Source organism: Xiphophorus hellerii, chromosome 22 (genome assembly GCF_003331165.1).
Source record: "Xiphophorus hellerii strain 12219 chromosome 22, Xiphophorus_hellerii-4.1, whole genome shotgun sequence".
Lineage (NCBI taxonomy): Eukaryota > Metazoa > Chordata > Actinopteri > Cyprinodontiformes > Poeciliidae > Xiphophorus > Xiphophorus hellerii.
Genome location: NC_045693.1, coordinates 14,982,847 through 15,008,120, shown reverse-complemented (window position 1 = coordinate 15,008,120; position 25,274 = coordinate 14,982,847). Strand labels below are relative to the sequence as shown.

The 25,274-nt window shown below is 36.2% G+C and overlaps 1 protein-coding gene across 3 annotated transcripts; it reads left to right on the top strand.

Annotated features, from left to right (window-relative positions):
- The first annotated feature begins 106 nt into the window (after nucleotides 1-106).
- Nucleotides 107-24,148, top strand: LOC116713184 (ligand-dependent corepressor). Of its 3 annotated transcripts, none has more exons than XM_032553237.1 (7): nucleotides 107-209; nucleotides 6,769-6,834; nucleotides 7,511-7,590; nucleotides 8,422-8,554; nucleotides 8,724-9,041; nucleotides 9,133-9,235; nucleotides 17,071-24,148. In XM_032553237.1, exons 1-7 carry the CDS (start codon nucleotides 113-115, stop codon nucleotides 21,710-21,712), a joined length of 5,439 nt encoding a protein of 1,812 aa, XP_032409128.1. In that variant the 5' UTR covers nucleotides 107-112; the 3' UTR covers nucleotides 21,713-24,148. The 3 variants fall into 3 exon arrangements, with proteins under 3 accessions (XP_032409128.1, XP_032409127.1, XP_032409129.1); XM_032553236.1 differs by having other exon boundaries at nucleotides 8,422-8,566; XM_032553238.1 differs by lacking the exon at nucleotides 17,071-24,148 and adding an exon at nucleotides 11,426-16,952 and having other exon boundaries at nucleotides 8,422-8,566.
- Nucleotides 24,149-25,274: the final 1,126 nt, after the last annotated feature.

Sequence of the window (25,274 nt, the reverse complement as noted above, 5' to 3'; positions counted from 1 at the left end):
TATGAGAAAGTGCTAGCTGCTGCTTCCCTTATCTGCGCGGGCGCGCGCCCGTTGCCACAGCTAAGCGCTTCCTTCTTTGCGTGCTGGTGCCCGCCGCCAGAGAAAATAGAAAATGGCGAGTCTGTGCAAAAAGCAGCAATGCACAATCGACAGGCGCGGCTTTCGGCAGGAACTTGACTCTTGGCGACACAAACTTATTCACTGTGTAGGTAAGGAAACTGTCAGTGAGATATTTCACATTTTACGGGTTGAATTTCCACTCGTTGCAGCTTTTTTCGGTGTAAATAACCATCTATTACCGGACCGACTCGGGGCATCTCCGAGCGACTTTTTGTCCTTAACTGTTTCTTTCCTACTGCAGCCAGTTGGGCTAGCTATTGAAGTGTTACTGTTTTCTACAATATCACCCCACTGAAGTTGGATTATGTGCTGGTTTTCTTAACATTGAGTCTCAGTTGTAGATATAAAGTATGTACTGGCCTAACGTTAGTTTGTTTAAAGGGCACCGTGCTTGTTTTAAAGGGAGTGTCAGTGGGTGTAGCGTCGGCTAAAGACGTACCCGTGCGCGGCGCGCTCCTGCGCTACGATCATACTGTAATTTGGGTGGGGGGAGGGCGACACAGACCCGTGAGGTGATGTTCTCAGTTAGCGTTTAAATTACCACCCGTGGACGCGCTTAGTGCTTTGAGGAAGTAGAGGAGACGCCACTGTTGGGAGACTTTCCCTTTTTCACAATATACGAACTTCCATAGGCTTGGAAACGACAACAGTTAAAGACGTGTTGTACACTGCTGAGACTGTGTTGGTGCATAGTAGTAGTTTTATTTATTTATTTTTTAATATGCAAAACTTGATAATAAACAATTTGTTTTAGTTGTAGTGTTTTAGTGTTATATCAGCATATTTTATACTGTGTGGAAGAAAATCTGCAAATTCAGACGCTTCAACATCGTTTTTTGTGCTTCAGTCATTGCAATGCAACACTTATTCTATTTGGTCAACATGATATGGTAAAAAATCTTAAATGGTCTGAACTTATATAGCGCTTTATTAAGTCCAGAGGACCCCAAAGTGTTTCACTCTACATTTATCTATTCACGCACACATTCACACACTGATGGTGTTGTGTCATATAGTGTAATACTAAAACAACAGCTATATTTATTGTTTATAAAGGGACACATCATAAAAAACAAAACCTAAAAAATAGCAAATTTTGAGTTGTGAATTGCACATATTCATCCAATATTACAAACCAAGTGGCCGTTAAAATGTTGTGGTTCAAGTAACTTGGACAGGGATTTTATTGCATTAAATGTGATTAATTACATACATTTTAATACATAAAAAAATTGAGAAAATTATCTTTCCTTTTACATACAAAAATCATGAACTGGAACCTTTGTATTCACATGTTTCTTGTACGCCCATAAAACCGACACAGAAGGGACATCCGCAAACAGCAGGAGACAAAATAGAAAAACAGCAATAGTACAAAAAGGTATTTTTTTGCCCAATAGGAGCTAAATTTTATTGAAGAAAAAAAAAAAACAAACACATGATCTGATGGGTTGCTGCAAAATACTGTCGTTTGCAATTTGTGCAAAAAAGAGGTTGTCTAATCCAAGCTATTCAAGCCTAAAAGGCCATTTCAATGTGAAACATGTTGCAGCATGCACAGACGTCTCCAATGCTAACGTCCACATTTCTAAAGAAGCATTGTTATCCCCAAAGAAATTAGTTGAATGATCAGAGGTTCCTGAAACTCTTGAAGCTGAATAGGTATAATATCACTTTCCACTAATCTGATGGTTGGATGACCTAATAGAGCAGCAAAAAAGTTTTTTGAATTGAAAATGTTTATTTTGGGAATATACAGTTTTTGATTTGACAAGTGAATGGTCTGCATACAACAATCTGTTTATATAGTGTGTTAAGTTACAAGTGTAATAAATTACCCAAAACTCCACATCTAAATAGCAGTAATGGAATTCATATTTGGGTTCTCCCATTGTTAATTTATGTAGTATTGTAATTTTAGGTTCTAATTGTTATTCTTTTCTGAGTAGAGACATATATCAAATCATTGATATTGTTGTCAGATAACATTGAAGCAATTAACCAATATTTTTAGTGTAATAAATGTCAATAACTACTTGTGTGGGATGATGGCGGATGGTAAAGTACATTTTGAAACCAATTTCTTTAAATGGTAGATCATTGACTATTTCAAAACATATAACTTAACATGTCATGCTCATAATCTGAAAATGTCACATTAAATTAGTTTCATCTTCTTTCTTTTGTATGGAGATGGGTTAATGTTATTTATGTGTAATTCCAGTATGTAAAAGCCAAGATATGCACATTAAAACGATGGTGGAATGCTAAATCACAATATTTTGATTTAAAATAATTACTTAAAAGTAATTGGAAAAGGCATAGTTAGATTGGGAGTTATAGATGAATTGTAGTCATTTGAGCGTCACACTTTAGAGCTGTTTGATTGACAGAACATTTTAGACTTTATCCTCATTATGGTTTAAGTCAGTAAAATGAATATTCCAACTACGCAGGCAGAATAGAAAGTGGATTTATGTTGTTAATAAAAAAGTAAGGAGACAATAGCAGCTTCTGAACTACTCTCTGATGATTTTCCAGGACTGTCTAGTCAGTTCTCTCTTTATGATTGACAAATGTCCCTTGTGTTTGGGCTATAATTGTGAAGCTGCAGAGTACATGACAACAGCATCAGCTTGTTGCCAGTAGAATGGCATATTCAGTCCGGAACAACAAGGACATACTTTTGTTTGGCTTTTTGGTGGAGAGGGCTGCACGCCACCACCACTCCACTGTCCCTGAAATGGACATGTTGTTTAATGTGAATAGTAAAACTGCAGGCTGGAGACAAGCACAATTGTCCAGTGGAACAGCAGTAACAATTGTCTGTATGTTTTGCCCCATACATGCATTTATGGACTAACAACCCCCAGATCCAAAAGATGCGCGTTCTGTGTGGATTTGGGGAAAATTCAGACTTATACAGCAGCTGCCGGCATTTAAAAAATCTCTAGAATGTGCGTCATTCAGACTGGCGTTTAACATGCAGATGTGTGGGGTAAAAGATTTGCTCAAACACCAAACAAGCAAATATCGAAACTAGACAGACTAACTTGTTTGTAGCACATATTATTCATTTTCCCTCTGCTGGGTATGTGGCTTATGTTTTCCCATTAGCATTGTAGCCTGATGTCTGAAATGATCCAGAACTTTCATGAATGTATGAGACACAATCTTGGATTCTTTGGCATTTCCTGCCACTCTTTTCATATTTTCTAAATGGTAATGATCATCCTATATGTTTTTGAAATTTGTTATGGTACCATCATCCTATTAGACTAATAGTTTACATCATATCGCACAATGTGTTTAAAGCACGATTCCATTTGAAGGTGTGAAAATCATTTTGTTGATAGCCTGATTAATTTATCATGTATTTGTTATGAAGAATATCTGCAATCACATTTTAGCCCAAATGAGTGCAAATTATTTTTCATTTGCATTCACCTAAGTTAAAGTACTTGTTTGTTGCTGTGGTGATTTGCAACAGCCAATGTTTTCAAATTTGAGTTGATAATTGGCTTGGTCGCCATATGTTGAATATTTTTACGACAACTATACATTTTTTTTCCAACTTGCTTGACTTTGTACTCTTTTGTCCCCAGTCATTTTACACCACACCTACTTCTTCTGTATCCTCTCTTTGCACAAAATTATTGTTTTCATGACTCTAATGTGTGAATAATGATCTATTTTGAAATCCAATATGAAATTTGTGCCTCAAAATGCCAGCTTTCTCTGTGTTTTTTTTTACCTCATAAGATTTAGATCTGGCAAACTTCCAGGCTCCAGTTTTAATGAGCTTTTGGTTTTGCTTATGTCTGAAGGTGTTTTTACAGTAGCTGAGTGGGGGATGGGATCAGTAAAGTTTGGTGCAGCACTGCACACCCTCAGCATCTAGAGCGCTTTAGAACAGGTGTGACACACACAGAGCCTACAGGTCCTTGTTGGCTTCATTAGTTAAAACAAAGAGACACTAGCATGCACTTATCTTTGCAATGACAAATGAGTTGCTGACTGATCTTGTGCATTGGTGATTTAATCAGTCAAAATATATTTTTTTTCCTTGTTAGCATGACAGCCCACTTCTGGGGAAAAAAGTGAACAGAGTTTTGATCTTGGGTCACATCAATGTGCCACACGGTGTAGGATTTAAGGAAGTTATTCTGGTTGTAGATCTTGAGGGATTTCTCTTTGTAAGCAGTGGTGGGAGTGGTGTGATAAGGGTTACAAACAGCACTCTCCAAATCTTTCTGTCTCTGATTGGATTTAGATGTAGGTCAGAAGAAGGCAAAGGCAGATTGAACAGAGATGTAATTCACAATCAGTGTACGAAGGGTTCATGGCTGGGTTTGGGCAGTTTAAATGTCAAAGCTTGACTAAAACGTTTTTTAGGCAAATTGTAAAATACATTTTATGGTTGGTGTCTACATGTTTATGATATATAGCTGTGGGATTTAACTTTAACAACAGGAATGCTAAGAATTCAAAGTTTTCAAGTTCAGTTTTACAGATTATAAACCTTGTAAATTGTTGAATTTCAAAGTTTGATCACAAAGCATAATCTTGTTTTATCCAAAATAATACGTAACATCTAAATGAGCTGAATCCTTGGCTAAAATCTAATTTAAGAAACTTTGGAAATGATTTTGAATGTATCACAATGTCTGTATTTAGAGGTTTGTTAGCTGTTGAGTATTTTTCTATACTAAAATTAATCATTAAAGGCAAGTACCCTTTAGAAATGCCTAATACAAAACAAGTAGAACAATTAAAAACATAGCTGGACAAAACATTGTACCGCAACTGAATTTACACATTTGCAAATTCACGGACTGCTTGGATATAATATTTTTTTCTCAAATCATTATTATTAATACTATTATTTCAAACACCAGTACTATTTTAGGAGTAATACATAGTTTATCTTATTGTAGCATTTGTTTGACATGATTTATTATTATTAAGTTTTATTATTGTGTACTATATCTGTTGTACCTGAGTTGATAACAGACCATCCTATAGAATGTATTTACTTTTTAAATCAATAACTAAATTTTAGCTTTTTTTCCTTTTGTTTTTTATAAATGTTTAGTATGTCTTTAGAAAGAAGTTGTCTTGAGCCACAATTCACATCTGGATCTAAGAATGCAACACATAGTTTATAGTGTATTTAATGAACTTGTAAAATGTGGCCATTTTCAGTTTCCTTTTTGCGGTCTTTAATTTTCTTTAATTTTTATCCTGTTGTAATAAATTCAGTAATTTAAGCACCTCTAAATGTTTCACTTATCCAAAAATAAGTTTGGGTTTAAACAGGCTTTTGTTTCATGTTGTAATCCATTGCAAGATATAATGTCCTCCTCTTAAAAAAAAACAAAAAAAACATACAACATGACCTTAAAGTTGGGGATTACAGTGTGACACATTTTTTTTAAATGCCTTAAACTGAATTCCTGAAGAGTAGTTTGATGCCATGGTGCTGCACTGTCAAATAAAAAGTGGATGACCCACTTTTCTTCTCCAGCCTCTGAAATATTTCAGCAATAGGATTGGATAGCTCTCCAGCTGAAGTCCTGTGCACTAACCCAGAAACAGACCCATGTTGCCGCTATAGGCATCTCCACTTCATCCCCTCCCACCCCTCCATCCACCCCTTTTATGTTTGGCTGCTGGAAAGTGGGTGGGAATTTGTAAGGCGGAATGGGGCATTTTACCAGATGACAAGCTTTTCTGAATTCACTTTGAGCTTTGCAAGAGTATAGATGGAAAAGGCTGATATGTTTTCTCTCTATCTGTGAAGGATTTTGTAAGTAGGCATTTTCTATTATCTGTAGAATTGCGATCATTAGTATACCCTGGTTCACGTTTATGATCTAAATGCTCACTAATCATATTTTTAGCTTAGTAAAATACATTTTGATATTAACCTATTTTAAATCCTCTGTTGTTGTGGGTCACATGGCAAACAGTTGTGCTTATATTTGTGACAGTTCATTGGACAGATGTTGCCTTTGACCTCTTTAGTGCTTGATTTAACTCGTAGTAGTTTCAGATTGGTAATGCTGACCCTGTGGCAGTTGGCAGGCATTATGTATTGTTCTGAATTAATGCATAGTTGAATTTTGTGCAGCATAACAAACCATCAATTTAACAGCTGAGACCGTAGGATATCTCCTCAGTCTGTACATGAGATATATGCAGTTGCACTTTGGTTGGCTTGGCTCACTCCTGAGTTTTTTCACTCAAGGTTTTCTTTTAATTTCCCTATCTCAGCTCTATAGATGTATAATTCAATATATATCACCTGGTGATGCTGTTGCTGGCTCTTTCATTTCATGCTATAGCAGCACTCTGAACTCTGTAGGTGCTTTAGTTGCCTGGCAACAGAAGAATAAAGTGTGTATTTACTGAATTCTAGAGCTGCAGCTCATAATGTGTGTTTCCAAAGCATCACTTTAAGCCACTGAAAAGGGAAAGACTTTACTTGACCAAAACATAGAATCAGAATCTAATACATATGGGGTGGAGACATCATCATCAAGAATTCATAGAGGTTTCTGTCCTGCTTTGGGTTTAAGGTAATGTTATATTTATGTACAAATGCGAAATCAAATGTTTATTTTATTTAATTATGTCTACTTGCAGGTTTTGAGAGCATCCTTGAAGGTCTGATTGGTCCAGAGTTGGTAAAAGACCTAAAAGTATTTAAGGGTGAGTATCCCAGACCATTTTCTTTATTGCTAAGCTGTTACATGCTTATTATGACAATGCTCCTCCATTGTACCATCTGGTACCCATGCACATCGATCCAAGACAGACCCACTGCCAGCAGAAGAGAGGATGGCTTGTGTTTCTGCAATGTTTTTGATAGCATGGGATCCTATGGACATTTTGGACAATATGTATTCTTACTAAGACAATAGGAAAAGCCTTATAATTGCTATGAGTCAAAAAAGATTTTTATGCATTACATTTTTAGCTGGACATTCAGAAGGAATGATGGTACACTAGCATGCATTCATGGTGGTCCACTCCTGTATTTTATTTATATATTTATGTCCATTGCCTTATTATTAAATTAAAGAAAATCTGAATAAAAATGGAAGCTGTACTCTTAAGATTTCAATAAGTGGTTTTATTAAAGTTTAACAATGTTAACCTGTGTTGATGAATAAAGTCGTTGAAAGACATGTGTTGTCTTAAATATTCAAGTGCTCAAAAATTTCAAACTTAAGATTTTACACATTAACCACAAAATCTTTATTTTAAGATTTTAAAATGAAATTAAATCTGTTATCTCAATTCTATTTGTCATTAAGAAAGTGAAGCTACAAAACATGCAAGTGTATTTTTTTTCCAACAACTTTCATCTGTTTTGTGTTCACAGACTTTGAGCCTATTACTGTGTCTGACTGGTCATTTGATGAAAATTGTCTGTTCTGCTGTTTGAGGAGAGATAAAGTCAAAGTAAGATTATTTTTCTTCTTTTTTACACATTCAAATGGCTTGTCTGTAGAGATGTGTTTTGTGATTTTTGTAGAATATGTCTGATTCTCTGACACTGCTTTTAACTCATTGCAGTTTCTCTTTGAGAAATTTAATAAACAGCATTTTAAATACTTTTCTGGACTTTCTGCTCTGGATGTCCATTAATTATTTATTTTAGAACGTGAGGTGACTTTTCATACAGACAAGATCCTTTTAGATCGTCCTTCTGTTCAGTTCACGTTTTTGGTACACGTCATGATAATCTTAAACCTACTGACCTAAAATAAGAGATTTAAGTTAAACTACCAATATTACTTCCCTGTTCCATCTGCAGGGGTTGTTACAAATCATTATGAACTCTATGGAGTAATAAGGAATTGAAAAATGAGTGTGATGTAGTTAACTTAAAGTTTTCTTCTTCTACTAATAACTTCTATACTAAGAAGTGCTGTTGATACTACCACTTAGTAGTGGTTGGGTATGGCGAATTCATGGATCATAACAAGATTTGATCATCACTGATCACTGATGATCAAACTGAAAGTCATCGCTCTTGTCACCATAATACACTTTTTTTTTTTTTTTTACTTTTAGTGCCAATTCAATAGATGTGTGGCTAACATTACACTGCAAATATTTAAGTGTACATCTGAAAAACTTCAAACTGAATTTTTGTATAGTTGTCAAGGAGAATATTCTCTATAATTCATCATGTCTTATTAAAATGATTTACGTAGTGTATAAAGGCCCCTGTTTTGTGTATGTTGAATTCTAAGCCTACTTGATTAACACATCTCTTTTATTTAACAGGAACACCTATTTGGCTTCAACAAGAATCATCTTGAAGATGCACCTAAACCTCTTCTAGTTAAAGATCAGATCAGAATCATCAGACTAGAGAAGAAGGCTGAGGAGTTTCTCAATGCAATTCTTTGCAGAAAAGGTATTTCTGCAGGTTGGTGACATTGTTACCGTTACTTGAATACTTTCGAGTTGGGATTACACTAAACTTAAACAAGATTAATGTTATTTAAATGTGTTGTTTCTGGCATGTTTACTGATCAAAACTGAGAAGGAATACACACTAAACAGTTTTTACCTCTGTGTTTCAGATGTGCCAAATTTCTCAGACCCACACATTCCAGTAGTGGCTCGAGAGATTCTTCAGAGAATGATCAGCCAGTTTGCAGCCGAATATACCTCAAAAACCAGCTCTCCTCAGGACAGTCGCTCAGACTCCCCGCCTCCCTCTGACCAAAGCCGGTTGGCCCCACTCCTTCCATCAGGGACTACTTCAACCAGCCCTGCTAACACCCTGGTTGGAGCAGCACAAAACCAGAACCCGGTCTTGAGCAAGCTTCTCATGGCTGACCAGGATGCTCCCTTAGACCTCACCATCAAGAAGCCTACGGCAGAGCCCCACGAACAAGGTAGTTTGAAACAGATTGGTAAAATTTTACAAGTATGCTGACAATGGTGAAGTCTGCAAGGATCCCAAAAACTCTGTGTGTGTTTTGATAGATGGAGTTCTTGACTTATCTATCAAAAGGAATCGCTGTAGCAGCAACAGCAGCATATCTTCCCGCAGTGTCTGCCTTTCCCCAGCTACAGTCTCGCTGAAGTGGTAAGAATCTTTTCTTCCTCTTTTGTTTCTATTGGCACAGATTGTGTTGATACTTTTTCTTATTGTGAAGCATAACAAAAAAGGGCTAAATTATGTAGTTGGATGTGTTGGCATCAAAGTGCTGAGGTGATTTGACAAAAATCATCAAAAAAATTGGTCTGTTCACAAAAAGTATTTTTCTCTCATGCAAAGATATCTAGGTCAGATATATTTGCATCAGAATGGCATCTGTCAAATTGCATTCATCTGTACAATTACTTACTGTCGCAACCAAGTGCAAAGATATCTGATACGGATATATTTGCATGAGAGAAAAAATACCTTTGTGAACAAAAGGGAATCTCACTCTTCAATTTCCAGTAGAATATAGTTTGCAATTTTACTACTTCTACTAAACTTTCAAAAAGTAATACTGTTCTGTATTAGAAATCACTGTAAAGTTGCAACTTTAAAGTTGGAACTTGCTAAGTTGCCAAGTTAGCAATTTGGTTAACTTTATAGTTAGCCAATTTGCTAACTATAAGCAACTTGACTAACTATAGTTTTGACTACAAAACTATAGTTAGTCAAGTTTTGGCTATAGTTTTGTTTACAATCACCATTTTGTCTCACAATTCTGGCTGGCCTGATATTATTATTGCATACTGTGGGACTTGTAGTAAAATAGACTAACTCACAAAAATGCAGACTCAGAAAATCATGTGAAAATGTAATTTGAGGATTTAACAGGTTCTGCAATAAAATCAACAAAGAGTTATCTTGTAGTGTAACAAATCTTTTAAACTGAGCTGGTTCCTTTTAGTGAGTTAATTTAGTATTTGGGGTGGTCAGGTCAGTTTATATTCAACATCACTTAAATATACTACTGAGTTGAACTGAAATGGATGGTGTTGACTATTTTATTTCACTACATGCTTTTATATGAAAGAATGGCATCTGTTGATTTGACGTCATTTTTACTTACAGCCATAACCTGGTTTTGTTTTATTTTTGATATGTTTTTATTTTCAACACTAATTATTATTAGTTGGAATTTGTTTGGTTTTTAATCTTTTGAATCTTTTTACTCACCCAGACTTGAATGTGCCCTTTTAATCAAATAAAATATTTGGTTTATTTAAGCATTAGTTTCTTTGAACTCTTACAGTACTGTGCCTTGAGAGCTGAATGACCTTTTTAGTTATACAACAAAAAGCTTGCATCTTTTTCTGAATCATACATTTGTGAATATTGTACCTCAGAAGGACAAAATGGCATCCAAGCAGCTAAAATTTTCCAGTTTTACAATGATGTGTTCTCCTCAGGGATCAGCAAGTTAAATATAGAAAGAGTTTTCTTTCATTTTCATTGAATGCACACAAATTAAGAACTCCTGCCTTTAGGACTGAACATATGTAATCACTATTACAAGTTTTAGGAATAGTCCTTTAATTCCTCCATTTATTCATTGTATTACCGTATTGATAATTAAAAAAGGGCACTATAATGGGTTGTTGCAAAAAGATGTTGATTAAATTTAAAAAACTGAATACATTGGTAATATGATGAAGTGTTCAATGATAAAGCTTAACCTTCACTTAGTCATTGATTAAGGAATTAAGTCAAACAATTGACAACCACTGTTAACAAGTTGTTAATTTTCTGAGTTTGATCAACACAATAATTCTCTCCTGGCATGCTCCTTTTATTGCTGCACTTGCTCCATGGTAATGTCACATATAAAACGTCAACATCATTTCTCTCTATTAATTATCATGTCATAAATACAGTGCCCTGTGTAAAATCACAGTTCCCTTATTGGAAGAATTATCCGTTTTTTGGTTCCGCATTTTGAACCACATGAATGAATTGCAAGAAAAAAACTGCAGTTTCAATGCTTTATTTTGCTTCAATTTTAGTTTTGCTTTTATTTTCCCTTTTTTTTGCTTTGCTTTTATTTCTTCATCATGTTCCTTCAAAATTTGTACAGTTTTCTTCAAAAATAAATAAATAAAAATTGTGAAACCAGAGCCGTTTTTATTCTGAAATGTAAAGACATTGTGGACAGTGACTATAACTAATGTTACCTAAACAATATCATATAATAAAGGAGTGGCCAACATCCTCCCCCCCACAACCCATCCACCTTTAGAAAGATAAAAGGGCACTGTGCAAGCTCTGCTTACATCCAATCTCCTTCCATCCAATCAGGCCGTCGTTGAGAGCGGACGGACAAGTCGGGCTGTTTATGAAGAACCTACAGAATGGGAGGAGGAGGGAGAATATCGGCCATTCCGCCTGTTTTAAGCCTACCTCATCACTTGCATACTCGCTACACATCAAAAAGGAGTCCAAACTGGAGAGCGACCCCAAGTCACCACTTAGCCAATCCCATGGGTGCAACCACACTGAGCTTCCAGGAAGAAATGCTGCTTCTTCCTGGAATTGCAAAACCAATTTTGGAGCCCTACTGAAACTTAAAACCAGTGATGATGCTAACGAGCACTTTAAAGATATACCACAACTTTTGGAGGCCGCTGGAGTTTTGTCCAAGTCATTTTCTGTTGAGAAAGAATACATTAAGGAGGCAAACAAAAGCCAAGAGCATTCCCTATCCTGCTCACCATCTTTTGACATCAAGATCCCTCATGTGCGAGTCTTAACTACAGGATCAAAGCCTTCTTGGGATAATATGCCTTCTGAATATTCAGATGTAGTCAGTAAAAATGTTGTTGGAAAGAAGCTTTGCTCTATACTTCCCAGACAGATCCAGAAAAGGAGCAGTGTGGGATCTAACAGCTCAGGGTCAGAGAAGGAATATTGGTCTTTTCCCACTGACCACCCAGCCCTTGCGGGGAATTGTTCTGCGGACTCAGAAACAGATCCAGGAAACAGGCTCCCCAGGAAGAAGCGAGGGCGATATCGGCAATACAACACAGAGCTTCTCGAAGAGGCTATTGTGGTGGTGATGGGTGGGAAAATGAGCGTGTCCAAAGCCCAGTCTGTCTATGGGATTCCACACAGTACCCTGGAATACAAGGTTAAAGAGCGTCTAGGAACCTTAAAACATCCCCCCAAAAAGAAACTGAAATTGACCAGTAATGTGGAGGAGGAGGGTCTTTCATTGTCTCCTGATGGGATTGAGAACACCGTCAACATCCTCTCCCAGGATAGAGAGAAGCCACCGCAAGAAACTGGAAATGTTTTTAATAATGTCCAATGAGTGAGTTTTTTCTGAAACCAACTAACAGTGATGGGCTTTTTTTATTAACCAGTGCATCTGCTGCATTGTGCAGCAGTTGACTTGGTTTTCCACAAAACCTCAATAACTTTATTTGTTATGAACTTATTTATTTTATCTCCAGTCCTGATTATATTTACTTATGATATTCAAATATGTAAGTGTCTCCTTGCGGTACAAGTAGATTTCCAGTAAAATGCAGAACGTATTTATTCACTTGTATGTTATTACATTAAGAAATTACGAAAAGATACGTGGGCACTGTACACTACAATGAGTTGTTACACACAGCAAATAAGAAGACTAGATATCTGGCGCCCCTGTGTGTTTCCTTTAAGAACACACAGGAAACAAACCCTGTGTGTTTCCTTTAAGAACACACAGGAAACAAACCCTGTGTGTTTCCTTGAAGTGCTTTTCAAATCTTCAAAGTAAATTTGCAGTAATTCTATGGAACTATAAAGATTAATTTAACTTACAAATGATTTATGGAAACATTTCCTTTTAAATTAAATTTGTATGTCGTAATATAACATAATTATTAATTTATCCATTAAAAAAACAAAATATTTATTTATGGTTATCGTATTCTAGCAAGACTGTTTTGCATTTTAATCCCCCTTTCTATCCTAGTCTAATATATATTTCCAAGCATGATTTTCATGCATGTGTAATTTATACTCTTTCTTTTATATGGCTTCACTGCATTGAAGTGTAGTTCATATTGAGAGGCTAACTAACCCTTAGTCAAAGAAAATTTCTTACTCATAGTGTATTAATGTCCGTTTATCACAATATGACAGGTACAGTGTGATTTGTGTAATTTTTGCCTCAAACAAGCTTCTCTCCCAGACAGGTTTGTTGGTCCTTACCTCAAAATAACTTTACAAACCAGTAGCACAGTAGTCTAAGTCTTCAGTTCTCAGTATGATTAATTTTTGCATCAATAAGATACTATTTGATCAAAATGGTGCTTTCTTTAATCAATTGTTTTCTTCAGGTAACTATCAAGGGTATCAGAGTAAAAGAATCCCAGCGAAAGCTAGTTGTCAGACTTTAATTCATGACAAAATTCATTGAAGTTTGTATTTTATGTTGGAAAAAATATGAAAAGTTTTAAGGGGTATCAATACTTTACAAGCACTGCAGGTGTAAATGGATACCTACATGCTTAGGTATCCATTTACACCCTGCAGTGATAACTCTCTTTCCTTGAGGTAACTCTTTCCTTTATTCAGTAATGTCTTGTGGCACCTACTTCTTCACATTCTTATTAAACATTATTTGTTGCTAAACTTAATAAGCTTAAATTAAAATAGTTCCAAAACTAGTCTATATCTAAGGAAAAAAAAAACCTTTGTCTACCAGGCAGGCTTATCGATGGACACTTTGAGGTACTCCAGTGATGTCAACAAAATTGACATAACATAACACTAATAAGGGATAAGTATCAGGAGTAAATATTTATTTAGAGCATATTTGCCAATTTGATAAAACTTTTTGCCTGTTTTTTTTCTTTTTTTTTCTTGAGTTGGCCACATCCAACAGTTCACATCAAGGATACACCATCACTTTTATCTCAGGACGTTCTGGAGTAATGGGGTCGTGACCCATTATTCTTTTATCAGGTTAACACAACTCCAGCAAATCTTGCTATTGAAGCTTTTGCAATACTCGCTGCCTTTCAGATAGATACTGTTGACGTGGTTATTAATAGTTGATGTTTTCACTAAAACGTTATTTTCACTACACTCTTATGATGTATAAAAATATTTAGATTTAGAAAAATCAGGCAATTATTTAAGAGTAAAATATGTTCAGGGATATAAACCTTTGGTATGTCAGCACAGTAACAATAGAGAGCGAATAAACCTACCAATTTATCATAGGTTGCTTCATGTCGTCTTTTTGACCAGTCTTTGGTCAAATGCAGGTGTTCATCTTCAAATGATTTTCAGTTATCAAATGTTTTAATAATTTTTTATCAGTTATTGTTGGGGGAGGAAAAATACAAAAACTTCTTAAGCTATTGCTTTATGTAACACAAAACAGTGCAGTTGATTTTTGATGTGTTAAGTTTTTTGTTTTTTATAGACAATCATCCAGTGCAGCTTTGAAGACACTGATAGTTTCTTTTGTAATCTTAGTCATTTATTAATTTGATTCACATTTTGATTCACTGTTTTGTGTTTTTCACACTCTGTTGTAACAGTGTTAATAATCAACTACCTCACAGGAACATAAGATTTTACTGTTATTATATTTGTAGCATTTTCCAGTGCATACAACACACCGAATACTGTAAGACACTTTCACAGAATAAAAACAGCAGTGCAATTTAATACATAAAATACATAAAAATGTAATGGTATCTACATATTCTAGAGCTAGTAAATGCACTGTGATCTACAAATTGTCTATTACACTGACGTTGGTTTCTTCTACTGAGGGTGTAAACTGTGTTTTTGTCTTGTGATTCAAAACTTCACTTCTGCCTCAATTTTTCCTCCGGCTGATAATATATTTTTTCCATGCACTTCTTTTCTGATATTAATACATTGTTTTCAGCATGCTATTGGCCATGTAACAAAGAATGTAAACATCTATATCATGAAAAAATATTACTACACAGAAAAGTTGGTAAACAGAAGTGTATATCTTGTAAATGTTGCTTAACTTCACTTAGTAAATACATGACAACCAAAGTCTTACTGATAACGTGTCTCTCAAAATCACTGTACAGCATTTGTGTCTTTGCTTTAGCATTTGAAGAGTATAAAGAAACACACCAGTATTTTTGCATGATTGGGCTAAACTGCGTGTTTTAGAAGTTTTATTGTATCTGCTGTAAATTGTCCTGAAGATGTTTTCATATTAACAAATGCTCGACCTTTGTGTGATTTCATGTAAAAGTAGGAATTACTGTAACTTAGCATTGGACGTAAACCAGTTCAAAGTCTCAAAAAAGTTTAACTTCAGAGTACGGTCATATTAAAGTAATAAAAATATTGTTGAGAAGTTCAGGTAGTTTAGTAAGTAAATTCATTAAGTGAAATAGATTATATGGTTTAATTACACACAAACTGTTGTTTTCAAGCCTCTATTTATTTTAATTATGATTTGACACAGCCAATGACAACAGTTAATATTATAATTATAATAATATAATAATAATATAATAATAATTATTATAATATTAAATCAGACTATTCAAAACCTTTCAAAACAAAAATGTGAGTTGATAAAAAGCATATTAATGCCTGCTTAAAGGTTGTTTTCAAGATGTACTTCAAACTTTACTTTGACTAACGGTCCTCACAGAAACGTATTCTAATTTATTGAACATGACTGCATACAAAAATTGTCTAGGATTTGTAATTTGTAATGTATAGATTCTGTATATTCCAGTACTCCAGTATCAGCCATGTGGATGAATTTGCCTGTTTGTAAGTTTGGATAGGTTGTTTTAGTGGAAGAATAATGCCTGTACTTGGTGTCCATTCCTCATGGCAATGCTGAACAACACCCTCAGGGACAACACTTTTCTTATTTGTTATTCAGGTACTCCACTTTACACCTTAAACTTTGCAAGCAGAGATGTGAAGTTAATAAATGCAACCTTTAAAAATATAATGGGCTCTAGTTGTAGGAAGGCCTGTGTTTTAATCTAAAATTTATTCTTAAAACACCAACAGGTACATTAGCATTTTTGCCAAGATGTGTACATTTACTATTTGAGTGTTGGTTTTCAATTTTAAATTATTGTGGGTGAATGTTGGTCTTTATGTTTTGATCTGTGCTTGAAAAAGTTTAAACTAATGAAAAACAGCTAAATGCAAAATCTTTGTGTGTTTTACTTTTTAATTAATCCAATGTTTTTTCGCCATGCATAACTATACACTGTACTAACACTTCAAAAGAGGTTACATTCTTGCTTGAAAACTAACTTTAATAATATTTATTTGGTCCATTTTTGTATAGAAGAGCCAACACAATTTAACTGTGTTCCAAACAGAACTATATTTATTCAAATGTTTTTTTTGTCCTTAAGGTATAATATTAAAAAATATATAATCCAAGTGCTTTTTGTTCCCCCAAAAAAGTGACTACCAGAGATGTGGTAGTCACATCTTCCACATCTCTAGCATATGTAGCATATGTGGTCAGATTTTCTTCTGACCACATATGCTACTACATTTTTATGACATGTTGTCTCAGTAATTCAGATGTGGTGATTTTTTTTTTTTTTTAAATAAGCTCGATATGAAATCTGATGTACTGAACTGCCCCATATGTACTTGTTACCAATGAAAAATGTGTGTTTGACCTATATCAAACTGGACTACCATCACTGTCTTGTGCATGTATTATTTTATGCATATATGTGTATGTTTAATGTAAGCACTAAAAAAATGTGATTGGTCAAGTTCACTGGATGAATGATTCAGTTTTAGATTTGCTTATTCTTCTAATAAATATGCAACATACAAAATCCGATATTAGTATTCTTCTTTTTCACTTGGTTGCAAGCACTTAATTTTGTATCCACATCCATAATTACTGGTGTATCAAACATTAGTAATGCTAATTTGTTTTGTTCTTTTTGTCTTCATAGTGAGTCTCCAGACTACCGTTCTTCAAAAGCAAAAGACCTGCAGTCCACCTCCACATTGGAACAATTCATGGCAAAACTGTGTCCACACCACCAGAGACGGATAGTAGATGCAATAGGTTTTCTTCAAACGGAAGTCAAGGCTCATGCATCCTCCAATGTACAAAAAACATCTGACTCTACCTCTGGTGTTCGAGGGAAAGCATCTCTGAATTCAAACTCTAGCAGTACAATCCCAGAGAAATCACATCCTGAGCTAAAACTTTCCAATGAATCCACTCCTAAAGCTGAAGTCCTGGAATTCCCCAATTCTGTCCCAAACAGCGATTCACAAAAGAATATTCCAGAGGATGCGGTGTCCTTGAAAACATCTATAACCCCAGGCCCGCCTTTGGATGTTTTTAGTTTTGGTTTTGGGAGTAACCAATCACGGGTCAGTTCCACCCCCAGTTCAGTGGATGGAGAGAACAATCGTCAGAGTGATCAGCCACCTGTCCGGATGAAGATCAAAACCAGCAGTGCTGCTGCTGGTAAGAAGCTGTCATGTGTGCTCGATAATCCTCTTTCTTCTCCCTTCCATTTTCTCGAAGACAAAAGGGGTTCATCCAATAGAACAGAGACACACAGTGCCAGACTTAGCTCCTCTGTGAAAAGACACAATCAGTTGAACGTCACTCCTCAAGCTAGTCAGAAAGAGGTTCTTGAACATCAGAAAGATAAGATGGCAAAAGTGTTTCCCACCCATGTGTCCTTTCCCTCAAATTCTGTTCGAACAGCAAGAAAGACTGTCAGGGTATCCTCTGAACATCAGGTCAGGGACAATGCCTGTAGGGAAATAGTTGACCCTGATATCGGCAACTGTGACATTGTTTTTATTGACAAACCAATTACAGATTGTTTAAAGGAAAAGCGCCGCGGCATGGCCCCCCGCCGTAATGCCAGAAAAAGTACTAGGGGGCATATGTATTTGGATGACATTTGGGAGTTAAAAACAGTTCGCACATTAGCCGGAAGGGGCAACTGTCCAAACCCAATGCCAGAGATGACTACACTGGTCACGCCAAAACAAATTCTGACCAAACCTGAAGGTCTACCACCAGTAGATATGCCTTTTGCTGGAACATTCTCAGAGACAGTGAATCAACAAATTCCCTCAGAGGAATCGAATGAGCATGTCATTTCAGGAGCAGGAGATGTTGTAGAGGTAGCCGCTAGTAAGGTAGATTCTGTAGAGGTTGAAATGAGTCAAACCGATCAGGGCCAGAATAAGGTTCAGTCTGGTTCACCACCTTTTATGAACCTTCTAGTAGAGAGCCAAGAAACTCTTTCAGACACTTTAACGGATCAAGAGACAATGAACGATCTAAGGATGGCAAAAGAAATTGGAGAAAGTGTTGGTCCGCCTTCATATGAATCAACAACCAGTAACGAGCCAGAGTCTCAACAGGTTGTACTGGACAATACAGAGCAAACAGTTACAGAGACACAAGTAGACTCATTAGAGAGTCTCACCCCAGGAGAGGCAGAGCACCAGCTTTCATCAGATAAACTTCTCAGTTGTGAGGATGATATTCAGAATAGTTCTGTTACAGTAAATCTAGTGGAGGAAGAGACAAAGAAAGATAAAGAGGAAAAAACGCAAGAGGAGCAAAGTCAGGAGATTCAACCTCAGATGGAGTTGCATTGTGACAATGTTGAAAGGACAGAAACAGTTTCTACAGGTATAGCAGAGGAACTGACTATAAGAAGGATAGAAACTGAAATACCAGAAACCAAGAACTGTGTTGAACCTGTAGAGACAACAAATAATGAAGCTGAGTGCAATGAGCCTGCAAAGCCAGTTGATGAGCTGCCAAAGGAGTTGCCACCTTGGCATAGAAAAAAAGACACCAAAGCTCAGCTGCCAGATCAGTTGAGACAGCCAGAACCAGTCATAGTTGGCTTTGTCAATGGTAAACCAGTTTCAGCCTCAGACAGGAGTCTGCGCCATAGAGCTGATAGAAACCCCACACCCTCAAGTAAAACTCCAATAAAATCTTGTCAGAATCTACTTATGTGTAGTGTTTCAGATTCTACACCCACGTCAGCTGTTGAAAACAAAAAACTAGAGGAACCTCAACTAGAAACAAACACATTAGAGACTGCTATGATTCAACAAGTTATGGAACCGTCCTCTGACCTGCCCTCAAGCGAAACATCTAAATTACCTTCAAGGACTAAAGAAACCCCAAAACAAAAAAGTTCCCCGAGGAATCAGCGCAGGCTACCTGTGCCTTCTGATCAGTCTGCTGATCAGACTGAAAGTACGGTATCGAAACGCCAATTGAGATCAGATACTCAAAATTCAGCTTCTATTTCAAGTATTATCACCTCCATTTCCTCCCCGAAGCCTTCAACTCTTATTCTTCCACCTGCAGAACAGCTACCTTCCCTCCGCATCCCCCCTTTTCCATTACCTCTTACCATATCCTCTCTTAACAAGCATTCTGACCCCTCAGTTTCTGAATGCTCCCAACAGCATAAGGTCTCTGAGACTATGCAACCAAACACTAAAAATACACAGCCAATTAAGGAAATTTCCGAAGACACCCAAAAGAATAAACTTGTGAGTGAATCTGAAACTAAACAAACTTTAAGATCAGGTAAAGTTGTTTCAGATAACAGTAAAAACGAGAAACAACACCTTAGTACTGAGGAATCAAATTCTTCAGAAAAGCCATCCCCCGTAAAGACTGAAAATCAGACAGAGTTTGTGCCAACAAGTAACAAACGCGGGCTTCGAAAGAACTCAGATGTAGGTGAGTCTGATTTAATCCAAAAGCAGAACGTAATTCTTGTAGAGGACAAGCTAGCAAGTGAAGATAAGGATGTTTCCATGTCAGAGAGACCAAGGAGAATGCCACTAAGAAGTAACACTGAAATGTCTGACGAGGCTGTTTCTCAGTCACCACCACCACCAGATAACAAGAAATTAGTCTTGAGATCACAAAGATCTACCCCACATTTCACCAGTGCTGCTGACACTCCAAAGCAAAATGATGTAGTCTCCCCTGTTCGAATCATCCCAGAAAGAACAGCCAAAGCTCAGCTGAAACCCACCTCTGGGACTGTTGCGCCGTTGACCCATAGCACCCAAACCCCTGTCATTGCCCCAAAGCAAGAACCCCCTAAACAAACTGTCAACAAATTCTTTCAGGCTCTTACTGGTGAAGAGAACCAACACTTGATTACAAACTTGAATACTAAATATGATAAAATGTTAAAGGGTTGGGTACAAATGGACAAAGAGGGTCAGCCAACAGCAAAATACAAAAACAAATCAGACAGACAGGCAGCTATATGGAAAAGTAAACGGAGGGCACGGAAACCAAAGTCTTCAGAGCAGCAGAAATACTCGCCTGTCCAAATGCTTTTCATGAAAGGTTTCAGCCTCACCAGTATCTGTCGCTGGTTCCTTGATTCAACAGAAACCAAGTCCCTTGTTATTGTCAAGAAGGTGAACACACGTCTTCCATCCGAAACTCAGCTGTGCTTCCACAGCTCATCTACTGGGTCAGGGTCCGCACAGGATGCATTTCCAAGCCTTCAAGCAGAACGCTTAAAGAAACATTTGAAAAAGTTTCCCATTGCTTCTCCTGTAAAAAGTAATCCCAGAAGTCAGAAACTTATTGCTAAAGCACTTGAACAAGAGGCAAACACAGTCAAGAGAGCAGAACTTCCTAGCAGTACTCAAAATTTGAGTAAATACTCTGCTGCCAAAGCCAGTGCCCAAAAAGGTGAATCACAAAAACCTTCTGGAAAATCTAAGAATCCAGCTAGTGCAAGAATTCTGAGGAAATACTCCAATATTCGAGGGAAGATGCAAGGTCAGCAAAGCACTGTTAGAATGAAAAGGGGTTCAAAAATGCTTAAAAACAAGAAATCAGTGGTTGTTACTAAGTCATCTGCTAAATCAAATCTAAACCCACGTTTAAAGATGAAAAAATCTACTGTACCTGTTGGCAAAAAAATCAAAGAGTCTGCTACAAAACTGGCAAGAAGGAAGATTTTGACTGGGAGTAAGGCAGCAAAACCTTCTCTTCCAAAAAGGGCTGTGAAGACTCAGGCCAACAGAGTTTCAAAAGACAAAAGCAAGACAAAACTACCAAAGAGATGCTCGCAACGCCTTGGGTCTCCTAAAGTACCTGAGTATCAGCCTGTGGACACATCAAAGAGCAAGATCAGCAGCAAAAAAATTTACGAAGTAGAACGTGAAGTAAGTAAGAAAAAGCCTCAAACTAAGGAATCTGCTCACAGCACAATTGTGGAAAGCAAAGGTAAAGAGATTGCTGCTGAAACGCCGCAGCAGGGCGTTGACGTAAAGGCTTCAGGCTCATCTGACCAGGTACAAACAAGGTCCCAGAGAAAAATGGAGGCAGCGACCCCTCTGAGTGGGAGTCTTGGCAATCCTTCAAAGAGAGCCAAAAAGACATCACTGGTAGAATCTCCTAAAGCTGCCACTGAAGTAGATGAACCTAAGCTAACAAGAAGTGGAGCTTTGAAGAGGAGTCAGGCATCGTCACTGCCGCGCAGTGGAACTAAGGTTGCCACCAAGAGAGCCCAGGAACTCCAAGAGACCCCTGCAAAGCGCACCAGGACAAAATAAAATGGACCTTTTGGAGAGAAATTCTTTATCTAGAGGAATTTTGTTAATTTTATTTTACTAGGACCAAAAATATCTATTTTATACTTGCCCCAAACTCTCTGGATAATTATCCTCTCAGAAGGAGCAGAATTTTGAAATTTGTTCATGCTTTTGTAAAGCTTGGTGGTGAAAACGCAAATATGGTGCTGTAATTCCTGAACTTTTTTTTCTGTATTCAGGAACTACAGATAAGTCCTGAAAGATGTCTGACAAATGTAGTTACTTTGTGTTTCTGCACTCTATGAAAATGGCTGGAGATAACAAATGTTTGACAAACCTCCATTTTAGAAGGTCAGATCATAAGCATTAAGCTTATATGGAATTCATCCTCACTCGTGTGCTTCTATGTCTTTTCATTTATGTATATATTTATAGTTTTAGATGATGGCATGTTCTGCATTAATTTTTTTGAGCTGGAGGAAGCTTTGAATCAAAGTTTCACGTATGGTAAGTTGGCAGTTTGTGTCTCCAGCCAGTCTTCCAACCACAACATTGTGAATATGTGACGTTGTGAACCAGGTGCCTTATTTATGAAATATATTGTAAATGAATGTGTTGCTAAATGTGAAAAGTTCTCTTCATGGAGATGCAGTTGACCTTACTTGCTTCAAGAAGCAATTAGGATGTGGTATTGTGCGCCTCTTGCTCTGGCTGCAAGTTCTTCTGATTGGATTTTGGGACGTCCCTAGCAGGTTTATTTTTATGCCCATTTTCCCCCAAAGCATTAACAGAAAATTGTTAGTATAGCTTCGCTAGATGTTAAGATCTGCATTGTTTATTCATAGAAATGGTTGTGCTGTTCGTGTGTCATATGTTTTGTGTTGTTTTTGTTTGTGGTCAGGTGTCATTGCAGTGTTTCTCTACACCTACCGTTCTTGTTAATGACTTTCAGAAAACCATGCAAACCACCCCGCCTTTTATTTAAACACCAAATCTTCAGAGGGCAATTCCCAGAGGAAAAAAAAAAAAATCTAATTTGAGATAATTTCGACTTCTCTGAACAAAAAAATAATGAATTTTATATTATATTCTGTAATAATATTTGAACAGTAATTTATATTCACAAGCATTTTTTAATTTCATTTCCTCTGATTGCTGGGTGAGTTTTCATAATGTGAAGCTTGCTTATTTCTATAGTAATATTTGTAATTGTTTTGTTAACAGCAACACATTTTTAGGACAGTGTTATTTGTGTTATTTCATTTTTACCAGGCTCTGTTTCTTTAAGGGCATAAATCACTTGTAGATGCAAAACCAGTTAAACTGTTTTTATTGATATTTAAGGTCATTGATTTAGAAAATATATTGCAGCCCACCCAATGTCAGACTTGAACTTGTTTATTCTTTGCAGTTGCTATTTAAAAATCTGGGTTTTGTATATTAAAGATAAATACCTGCTTTATTTGTGGTAACCCCAAGACATCTTTATGTTAAAAACTTTGTATTTTGGCTGGAGTTGATATAAAGATGTTTTAAATTTTAGACTTTTTTTGTTTCATTTGCATCAGTCCTTTGAATCTTTTTTTGTCAATCAGTAAAAGCAACCTTTCCTATTAGAGAAAATCCAACATCTTCAAGTTACAAAACTGGCAACAGGGCAATTAAAAGCCCTGTTTACTGGTTGGTGAACAGGGCTTTTAATTGCTACTCAAACCTGGATAACAGAGTGAAAATGAAGGCTTAGGAGAAAATATTGCAAACTCATTTCAGGGACTTTTATGTTCTTCACTGGCATTATTTATGAAATCAGTACATGTTAAGTTATCAAGCTATTTACCTTTAAATGAACTGCATTGCAAATTCTTGCTTTCCTTTCTCAGATTTGAGCGGTAACTATGAGTAGTTTCACCCTTGATGGTCCTACCACACCGTCCATGAGGACCACAGGAAGTTCCCTCTGCAGAACAGTTGGCTTCTTACCTCAGTTGTGCAGCAAGAGAATGACAATCTTATTTCTCAATTCAGTTCAACACAACAATGTTGTTAATTTTACTCACCAAAAAAAAAAAAAAAATTAAAGACAAAAAGGGCAATCTTTAGAAACTGTGCAAATTGGTTCACAAGGTCTGAACACTTGGCACGCCTGCAGCCGGCATCTCATGGGACATGACCCAGTATTTCCATCTTTGACATTGGATGTCTCTCATTGTATATTTGGACAGAGCCATGTAAAGCTGGAAAATAAGCGTTTGATTCTATACTGTTTTAGTAATTTTTCTTACTTCCAAAGAAATCAAGTGTGTTAATCATATGTGGAGTAACAATTAACAATAAAACATCCTGAAAAACACATTACATGCATTTGTAAGGCGTTAAATGATGTCATCTTCTACAACCAGTCAGAATTTCACCCCCATAAGATGTCTGACAAAAATTGATTAAAAATATTTTTGAGTTTAACTTGTTCACAGGTTTGGTTTCTGCTAGCAGCTCCACCATCATGAGGAAGAAGCTGTCAGAGAACGCCAGGACAAGAGAGGAGTTTGTGGTTTCAGCTATGTTTGAAAAGTTGAAAGTATGAAGATGTGTTTGCTCTTCAAACAAGATTTTTTTAAATTGCCATTGCTGCTATGATCACAGATTGTTGTGCAGATTCCGTTGTAGCAATAAGTATCAATTTATGTCAGATTACATGTTCGCAATTGCACATGTCAAAGTAAAACCAACAAAGACAGGAATATAGATTACTTTTATTTATAATTATTATCAAATGGTGCTGTTCTAAATCTAAAATGCAAGATGCTTTTGGTTTACTACACAGTTTTGCAGTCCAAAGCAATTCTGATTTTCTGCACATTTATTTTCATTTATCTTGGCGGTCAGCAGTATATTACAGCTAACTAGCGGGGACATGAAAATCATATAAATTTGGAGCTTTTAGTTTATCTGGACCTAATTTTTTTTTTAAAAATGAACTGCAAATGTAAGTATAATGATTTTTAAAATTAGTTTTTGTTTTCCCCACAAGATCAAAATTGTGGCTACAGACTCAAATACACTCACTATTATTTGGATATGTCTGTTAGTTAGCATGCATTACCAAGGTCTTCAGCATAAATGAACTCGGCCTGATATTTATGATGGCAATTCATAGCAAATGTCATCTTGCAGAACCAAAGACATTGAATCTATATACAGAAATATATGTTCAGAACATACATTCATGTTCAATAATTTAGAACTTTTTTTTTCAGCAGCTCAATTTACTAAGTAAAACATATTATATAGACTAATTACAGACTGATATTTTGAAGCCTTTATGATATATTTTTTTGCTAACAGCTATTAAATTACTACAAGTTTTAATACAGAAATATGGGCTTATTGGAAAGCATGTTTAATAAATGGTCTTACCAGAGCATTTCCTAATTTATTAGACATTAGGGCTATTAAATAAATCCAATAATAAATACATTATATCTCAACCATAGTTAGTTATAATACAACATAGTAGGGTTCATTTCTTTATTCCAATTACTAAAAAGGTTTAAGAAAATTCAGCAGTTGCGTAAAGTCACTAACC

Coding starts and splice junctions, on each gene's coding strand:
- LOC116713184 (XM_032553236.1), top strand. CDS start 113: ATGGCGAGTCTGTGCAAAAAGCAGCAATGCACAATCGACAGGCGCGGC. Junction 210..6,768: donor CAAACTTATTCACTGTGTAG/GTAAGGAAACTG, acceptor GTCTACTTGCAG/GTTTTGAGAGCATCCTTGAA. Junction 7,591..8,421: donor TGAGGAGAGATAAAGTCAAA/GTAAGATTATTT, acceptor TTTATTTAACAG/GAACACCTATTTGGCTTCAA.